The 9,507-nt window shown below is 41.1% G+C and overlaps 1 protein-coding gene across 1 annotated transcript; it reads right to left on the bottom strand.

Moving 5' to 3' along the window:
* Positions 1 to 1,338: 1,338 nt before the first annotated feature.
* On the bottom strand, positions 1,339 to 9,507 carry LOC308391435 (volume-regulated anion channel subunit LRRC8D-like). Its single transcript, XM_080907998.1, has 2 exons — positions 9,130 to 9,507; positions 1,339 to 4,739 (listed from the first exon to the last, which is right to left on the bottom strand). Exon 2 carries the CDS (start codon positions 4,735 to 4,737, stop codon positions 2,248 to 2,250), a length of 2,490 nt encoding a protein of 829 aa, XP_080764124.1. The 5' UTR covers positions 4,738 to 4,739; positions 9,130 to 9,507; the 3' UTR covers positions 1,339 to 2,247.

Below are 9,507 nucleotides of genomic sequence, written 5' to 3'. Positions count from 1 at the left end.
AGCCACCCTTAATATTTTTGGTTCTTCCTGTATATTTTCTGCTGTCCCTGTGCTCATTTTCTTAACTGCTTTCAGGGCTGTGGGGACTGTCACAGGGTGAGAGATGGGTAAACAGTGGGCAGACTGTCCATCTTCACAAGGCTAACACAGAGAGGCAGACAACCACTCACATCTACGAGTACCATTTTAGAATCACTAATTAACCTGAAATAACTGTGAGAGGAAACTGATGTACTTCATACAGGACAGCTCCATTAGAATCAGGAGGTTTGCAGCCATGATCTTTTTTGCTGCGAATCCAACGAGAAACAGAAACAAGTGTGAGCCAGGTCAGAAAGAAAATCCAAATTAACTTCAAATAAATCATAGACTGTTCTTAAAAGGTTTATCTCCCTACTGGTTTGTTGGATTAAACACAAACACTTGAGTTTGCCATTAGCTTGTATTTTTTGGGAAGTTTTTTTGGAGCTTTGTTAGTGTGAAAAACTTATGCCAGGGGGTTAAAAAAAAAAAAAACAGGGATGATCAAACAACACCATATTCAATAAGAAGCATGTTTAGTGTCAATATAACACTTAAGCCAGTGACAAACTTGAAGTGTATTAAAATTCTATTTATTTTTAAAATTATAAGTATATACTGTTTTTAAATAGGTACATCTGTGGTATATTCATGTAGACATGGTTAAGCAAACCGAATGGGGAAGATAGGGGACTTTGATCGTGGCACGGTTATTGGTGCCAGAGGATGGAGAATGAGCTGACATGAAGTCAAGCGTTACAACCGAGGTATGCAGTAGAGCAACCTTCAAGGCACATCTGTGAAAGAGATGGGTTACACCAGCAGAACTTAACACTAAGTGCCACTCCTTTTACCTAAGAACAGAAAACAGAGTCTACACACAATTTACACACAAAAGAAAATTGGAAAAACATTTCCTGTTCTGACGAGTCTTGATTTCTGCTACACAATTCATGGTCGGCTAAGAAAACACTCCCAGACTGACTGCTGATTGAAGCTTCTATTTAAAACCAGTTAGAACAAAGTTTGACGATGGTTTTATAGGCTGAAGTCAGGGGGTTGTACCAAGGCCCAGAGTAAGGATCATTTTGAACTGTGACTCAAGTCCAAGAATAGAACAATGAAAGTGGAAACAAGTGGGGGGAAAAAAAAGTCAATTTTGAAAGAAAATCTGTTCATTTTCCAATGATACAGTTTTAAAATGTTGTTAATCCACCTTACATATTTAAAAGAATAATCTCCAAACTTACAGATTTCACTGCAGGACAGCAGCAAGTGTCATGAACCTGAAGGCGATCGATAATCATTAGACGTTAATCTGGACTGTTGTTTTATTGTACAATAAAAATGTGAACTTTGAGCAGAGGCTCATCAAGGTGGTACAGCAGCTCTGAAGAACACGTATATCAGGCCTACACAGAAGTACATTGACAAGAATGAAGGCAGATGTCATCATCTTTACATGATTGTGACATGTGGGACCAGTAGCTCAACACAACAGATTCAAATCACACTTCAAAACATGGTTTCAAAAGCTAGTCAACCGATTTCCCTTTTATTAGTTCTCTCAGCAGGACATTCACCAATCTTTACATCATTAGGGTTTCAATGTGCAAATGAATTACTGGAGGCTTTCATATACAATCTTTACTACAGTGGGGTAAAAGTTCATTTCTGGTCTCCACCTGAGTTTACAACTCAAATTCTTTCGGCTACATAGGTATGAAGAAAAAAAAAAATACACTGGTTACTTGATTTCAACAAGTTAAAAAGTACCTTGATAGTTTCAACACAAAAAGAAAGAAATCTGACAAGAAATCATAAATTATTAATTTTTGTCCTGTTGTTTGTGAAAGCCCTCACTGTAAAAAAACAAAACAAACAAATAGCAGCAGTTAAGGCAAAAAGATTGTTCCCAATGGTTACATTTATACCTGAGTACCTAAAACAATAATGACAAATGTATATAATGTGCCACTGAAATGGTTTTGGTCTATAGAATAATATACAAAGAAGCTGGATTTTTAATATCTCAAAGCTATCAAAAAAGCATAATAACAATGTTGCATTAGATACATACTTCGCAATAACAAAAGCTCTGTTTTCTTATGCTGTATTTAAACAGAAGCAACTAAGACAGCCTAAAAATACTAATCAAGAAATGCATGGATAATACAATACAAAAATAATGGTTGAAGCCATCCGTCTTTTTAGGTGGCTTTTGTGCTAAAAGGTTTCTCGGCTGATACTTTCTTTAGCGTCCACGGGCAGTGTGTCAAAAAGATGGTCCTCCACGATTAGGCAGTTTCTGCGCAGCAGGCGGCAATTTCCTAACTGGGCAGGCACTCTGTCCAGACAGTTTCCTTTGAGCTCCAGCTGAGTGAGCTGGACTAGCTGACCCACAGCCTCTGGCAGCATCGTGAGCGCATTGTGCCCCAGACACAGCACCTTAAGCTTGGTGCATCTGAACAGAGGCTTGGGCAGCCCCTCCAGCTTGTTGGAGTTGATGGCCAAGTGCTGGAGGTTGTGGAGGAGACCCACATCTGGAGGAAGCACCGAGATGGAGTTGTGGCCCACCTCCAAGTGTCGCAGTTTGGGCAGAGTGAACAGGGCAGCAGGGAGGGTCTCCAGTTTATTGTGAGAGAGGTAGAGAGCCTCCAGAGACTTGATGTGGCCGATGGTGGCTGGAATGGTGATTATTTTGTTGTGCCACAGTTTAAGGCACGTCAGCCTCTTGAGGTGCTGGAAGCTGATGATCTCCTCTATGGTTCGAATATTGTTGGATTTCAGGTCAAGTTCTTGTAAATTGGTTAAGCTGAAAATGGCATGGGGAATCCTATCAAGTTCACAGTTGTGCAGCTCCACTTCAATCAGATTTGTCATCTTTTTCAAACTGTTTAGGACCAGCAATTTTGTACCATCATTGTGAACCATTAACCGAATCAGATGCGGAGAAAGTTCTGTTATGTTTGTGGGGATTTTTGTGAGGTTGCTCTTCAGGCATAGCGTCTTTAAATGCCTCAAATCTCGCATGGACTCCAGGCAAATCATTTTGTTGTTCTCTGAGCTCAGGTTGCCAATTAGGTTAAGCTCCCTCAAGTTCCTAAGCAAATAAACCCAAGCCGGGATCTCGGCAACGTCGGTGAACTTGACATGAAGGCAGCGGAGATGGTCACGGAGGAAAGCAAAGCCCGTCTGCTCAACTTTGGCCGGAGAGTTGCAAAGATGCAGCTCTTGCAAGCTGGTCATCTGGGAGACCTTTGCAGTGAACCTCACGTCAGGAATCAGCTCCAGTCTGAGCACTTCCAAATCTGTGAGGTCAAACACTGCATTCGGGAGTCCAGAGAGCATGAAGAGGTGCAGCTCCTGCTTGTCCTGTGCATTACGCGTGACAAGCTGCTTTAATTTTTCAAAAGTCCACTCGTGGTTGAGGCTGATCTCCCTTAGCTTATTTTCACTGACCTCAGACAGAAAAACGCCAAAGCGCTTGGAGTAAAGTTGGTCATACTGGTCAATCATGTGTAAAAGGAATGCAAAGTCATTTTTGACATCAGGAATGTCACTAAAGCTGCTCTCTTCCCTGACCTTCTCAAACGAATACTCTTTCAGGGGTCGCCGGAACACCCAGAAGAGAGAGTACAAGCATGTCATCCCATAGATCATTATCAATGCCACATAGGTGACGAGCAGTTTGCTCAGCATGAAAGCCATGTTGTGTGTACAAAAGAACTTTGTATATCCTGTTAAATGTTTTATATCAGGCTTACATTCATGTGTGAATTTTATTTCGGCTAAAAAGGTTGAAGTGTAGCACAATATCAAAATAAACTTCACAGATTTGACAATGGTCTGTGCTACATAAAGCTTGTAGATAAAATCGCTGTCCTCCACATGGGCTCTGAATTTTCTCACCTTCTCAAAAAGAGCTTTGGCCTGCTCCCCATCTTTTTTATCCAAGATCGTCATGCTACTTGGGACCTCCGCAATAGGCTTATCTGCAGAAAATTTCACCCCAAGCATGGGTGTGGATGGGCTCACATTTGTGCTGTCATCGTTCCCCTCTATAGACACCTGCTTTGGTGCAGAAGAGGTGCCGGTCAGCCTCTGTTTGTTTTCCTCCGAGTCCTCGCAAGCAGTTTCAGACAAAGCCTTTGTTGTCCAAGGAGATTCAAAACACCGTCCCAGAATAGAAACAAAATGCTCAATCTTCGAACTTGTTTTGGGGTACTTGAACCAGAAGTTGCTACTGACCATGAGAATGAGAGTGTGGATGAGGGTGAGGTATGGAAAGTATTTGGAATACCAGGGCAAGGCATCATGGTAACACTTTTGGTTGATAAAGACATACTGTTGAAAGTCCAGGTTTGTTTTGACCCCTGTTGGAGGGGCTTGTAATGCAGTAATCTTACTGACCGCTTCATCCGTTAGGTCCTTAGTGACCGGTGGGATGGTTGTTCCTACAGGGGCTCTGGTGGATGAGGTTACATCCTCAGGTCTCTGCTGGGGCAACGAGCTTGTTCCTGAGGCTTCCTCTGCATTATCTATACATGGAAGGCAAGCTACTTGGTCCTTGGTGATCTGCATGGTCATTGCAAATACGGCCAGCATGAGCATGATCAGACCCAGGTAGTCCATGAAGACGTCCCACCATGGCTTTAAGATGCGGTATGTTGGCTGGATGTCGTTCAGGGATGCAATCTCAGTGAGAGTGAACATCGCTGGAACAAAGAGACAAAACTCAATTTTACTTATACTATTTATTTTATGGTTTTTTTGGCACTAAACTTGAACAAAACAATTAACTGATTAATTCTGATTATTTATAAATTGGTCAGTTACTTTTCTAGTTCATCCTCATCATGATCGTTAATGAAAGCTGATTGTATTTGGGGTGTGCACCATGCCTGTCGCATAAAACATGATATTTGAATATTTATAAAACCTACAGACCTGTAACCCTATTTAAACCAGACGTGTCTCGGGACTTTTAGCTTAAACCAACACAAAGTTTATACCACCACAAAGACACATTTTGATATGATCACTGAGGTGCAGCAGTGCTATGAGATGCATTTAACTATAGCCTTTGTAAACACTGTGGTCCAACAAAAGGACCTTTTCCATTAAAACCTACTCAGATCAGCTCGCCAAAACTCAACTGGTTTTCTATTACAATCGAGTACCACATAATGTGCGTGGTCATTGTTACAGCAACCCATCCGTGCATCCCTTGACATAAGCATGTGACACGAAGGCTACAACAAAGATGACCGTCGAAGCGATGATATAGCTACTGCTCAGTTTGTGGCTTTTCGTGTGGCAGTTTTGATTTTCATGAGAAAGAAACTCTCATGACTCATTGAGTGACACCACTGACCAGCCAGTCGCTAACATGCAGTCTGACGATGTCACATTTTAGTACCTACTTGGATCGCTTAGAACCGGTGGCCAAGTAGGTACTATTTTAGCACTTGGTACCAGGTACTATGGCCAACTAGAAAACCCTGAAAACTAGCGAACCGTGGCGATCAGATACTAATAGAAAAAGGGTTAAACATGCAACAGGAAATTATGACACGAGTGCAGGATATTGTGGTACTTATGCCCTGTGTCCTTTTGCAAGAACAGATGACTCTGTCCAACTACTTTAATATTAGTATTTCAAACGGTATGTTGGTATGATATCCCATGCTTGTAAAATCTGACATTTTGCTGGGAACTCATGGACATAACAACTGCACAGGGCCAGCTGGACATCTTGGAGATATTTTAAGTCCTCTTTCAGTTCTTGTCATGAGCAGCCCGAGTAAGAAAACAAAACAAAAAAAAAAAAAAAAAACCTTCCAAAATAACTTGACACATTTTGTTTAGAGGACAAAGTTGATGTGGATTTATGCTTCAACAGGAAATCTAAAACCTACGCCGTAACTATTGTGATTGGCCTGTTCAATACTGTTGATTCCTCCTATACATGCTCAGCTACTTTTTCACTCCAGTTTTTGAATTTATCAGTGAGATGATAACAATCACTGTCTCAATATAAGAAATAATAATATTAGCATAAATATAAGGATTCTCAAATGTCAGAAAATTCCTGAGGGAATGCACAAAGTTGTAGAAAAGCTTGAGCAACATATGTTTGCCCCTATAAGGAGAAAAATAAACAACAGGTATATATAAAAAAAAAAAAAAAAAAAAAAAAAAGACCGGAAGGGAGATAAAGTCCCAGCATTTAATTTGTTTCCATCATGGCCTCCTCCATATAAAACAAATCTAAATCCATAGCAAGTTACCAAACTGGAGACTGATTTCATGCATTCAGCTAAGTCTGCTGGAGTAACACATTTATCCTCCCGCTACATGAGCCATGAATCAGTGACTACAAGTATTAAAGTGCCCTATCATTTTATCATGGTGTGAACTACATTGAACTCTCACTTCCTTTTCATAGTGTTTAAGCACCAGGCCAAAACTGTGCTAAATCCAGACATATTACAACATGCTGTTTTTGGAACAGAGTCCTTTGATGAAGCCCCAAATCCACCAGTGTTCTTACTCACTAAGACCTTTGGCAGATGTGCATTTCCTTTAGTGATGCATTGAAAATTGTTCTCTTACTTAGTGAATGTTGCACTTTTTACATAGTTTGGAAAACACACTAAAACATCATAATATGATCTGCATTCAAATCAGCAGTTAATCTGCTTTGAATGTTTCAACATCCTTCAGATATATACAAGTCTTTCCTTAGAGGTACGAATAGTCATTTGCAATTTAAAAATTCACTTAGCGTGACAGCCTTACATGTTACAGGATGTTTTAACTAAGGCTAACAGCTTGTCTGTGTATCGGCCACGAGGTAATCCCTTGACCATTACTCACTCAGCTTTTAGTTCTATTCAGCATATACAGCATTTGGTACAGTCACATACATGAATGACCATCTCAGACGTCATTACTGTTAACGTGTTTTTCCCTCAGTTTCCACAGTAAGAACACAAAATTGACAGTCAAATGTTTGCACGAAGGATTGTGCATGTAGTTTTGGTGTGGCCTAATGCATCCATTGATCACACCGGATTGCTGGTTCTACGTTTTACTGTGTGCCCATAAAGAAAATGCTGTTTAATTTTTTTTAAACTATGATATCCAATTGTTTTAACATACTGCATGGATTTAACATAGAAATGAATGAACATAGAAAGAAATACTGAATGAGAGGTCGCATTTTGTTACAGCTACCACTATGACTTAGCACTATTAGATGCGGTCACACTAATAGCTTGGCTGTCTAGTCATTATTAGAATGGTGTTGTGTCATAGTGCCACATTATTAACCATATATTTTACCTAAGACATATGTTTGGGAAATCTGTGGCTGTAAATAAAACAGCAGTGTACTATAAAAGAAGTTCAACACAACTAGGCTTTCTTTGTGTTAGTTTGCTGGACAAAATCTAAAATGCAAATCCCAGTCAGAAAGAAAGGGTATCATGATGATGGTTATCTCCGTTTTTTCTGTGAGCCGGGCTTTCTGCTTCAGGCTCTTTGCACACTCACAAAAAGTGGGCATTTTTTTATCATATGACTCTTCTTCCGCACAAAATGATCCCTGTGAGTGCAACCTACTCCAATCAGAGACATTAACGTGTAATGAGCAAAAATGGTGATTAAAAATCTGCAAATAGTATAAAAACAGCAGTAAAATGCAAAGCTGTTGCAAACAAAGAGATTTACACTGCAGAAAAATCTTGAGCTTTGTGTCACAGAGCCGTAAAATAAAACTTTTAATTGAAGCTTATTATTTTAACTGAGTACACCCTTAGGGCTGATGTTTAATTCCAACATGCCGGATGCACTTTAGAGCTTTCAAACTTTAACTGGACCATTACAGGTTACTTACATCAGCCTAAAAAAGTACACGTGGAATTCGTGAAATTACTTTTATTGATTGAACAGGTATTCAGAAATCTCTGACTTTAAACTCAGCATATGATGCGAAATGTTGCTTCTTAGTACACCACTGTGAAGTCATCAGGAATCACCATTAATTGTTGTTAGTGGCAACTGTGATAGCCTATAGATAATATATAGTTATATTTATTTCTATTATATGTCTCTTTTGTTTTGTATACATTCCTCTTGATTGTATACATTTCTTCTGTGTGTCATTTGTTCCTGCTGTTTTACTATTTATGTTTTAGTCCTGTACAGTTGGCATGGAGCACCCATAATTTCATTGTACATGTACAGTGGCAATAAAGGGCTATTCTATTCTATATCCTTGCAAAGCGGAGCGAGTAATCTTTATCAAACTGTGGCAAAGCTAGAAGGAGCTTGCATTATCAGCCCTCCCCCAGTCTTTTGCATATGATAAATGGCCTGTATTTGTATAGCGCTTTACTAGTCCCTAAGGATCCCAAAGCCCTTTACACAACCAGTCATCCACCCATGCACACACACATTCACACATGGGCGAAGTAACAGATCCAAACAGATTAGAGAGGGGGGAGGCGTTGCGTGAGAGAATGTGGGGCCCCCAGGAAAGGGTGGGGCCCTCGGTTATTATAGGCGGCCCTGGCATCAAGGACGGGCTAGCGTTGGCGATAGTTTCCTGATTAAACTCGTAGAGGAATAACGCTACTCGGTTCAGGGTGAATTACGACTTTCACCACGTGACAGCAGCCGCTTTGCTCCAAGTCAAGTTCATTGAGGACTGAGCAGAAGTTTAAAGATGGCCAGACTGAACTTTAGGTCATACCTGAAGTTACAACACCAGCTCCAGGCACCACGATGTATTTAACTCGTGGAGACCTGCGCACCCACATGGGACACCAGTCATCTCTACCACAGTCTGACGAAACTGCTGATTTTTTTTGGCGCACGCGATGGTTCTTTCCATTTCTTTCTTTTTTTGCCCGCTGTGCGGGATCAGGTGATTCACCCAGACGCGTGAGAAAAGAGAAGCAGCACGTGTCCCCGCGTTAAACATTCATCAGCCTCTTATCTCCGTTAGTCAATAAACAACAGGTTGCGGGTTATTAAAGCGATTTATTTTTATCCCTTTAGTAATGTGTTGAAAAGATAACGAGAAGAAAATATACTTACTGCCAGCGAGGCGTTATCTCAATCCAATTACTTCTTCTTCACCCCGCATGCCACTTTTCGCTCCCCTCTCCAGGTGCGTCTTTAACCTAATTTCTCGGCCCCGTTTCAAAGCAAAGGGATGACGCTGCTCGCTCACGCAAACCTCCAGAAAACATTCGTTTGCAGCCCTGCGGTCTGTCGGCGGGTAGCCCTCATACCTGAACCCGCCTGACTGCCCGGGGCCGTCCGTTTGTTACTAGACAGTAAGCGAAGCCTCACCTCCGGGTCACCACATTTCTAAGAAAAAACGACTGATCCAACATGGAGCTGCGCGAACCGCTGTTGCGCGTGCGATGGGCGCTTCTGATTGGAGGATAGCGTTCACGGCAACTTCCCGAA

This window comes from Rhamphochromis sp. 'chilingali' (genome assembly GCF_963969265.1).
Source record: "Rhamphochromis sp. 'chilingali' genome assembly, contig: SCAFFOLD_146, whole genome shotgun sequence".
Lineage (NCBI taxonomy): Eukaryota > Metazoa > Chordata > Actinopteri > Cichliformes > Cichlidae > Rhamphochromis > Rhamphochromis sp. 'chilingali'.
This window is presented reverse-complemented; position numbering and strand designations above follow the sequence as displayed.

What these genes read in the sequence shown, in the direction of transcription:
- LOC308391435 (XM_080907998.1), bottom strand. Translation starts at nt 4,737, where the DNA reads ATGTTCACTCTCACTGAGATTGCATCCCTGAACGACATCCAGCCAACA.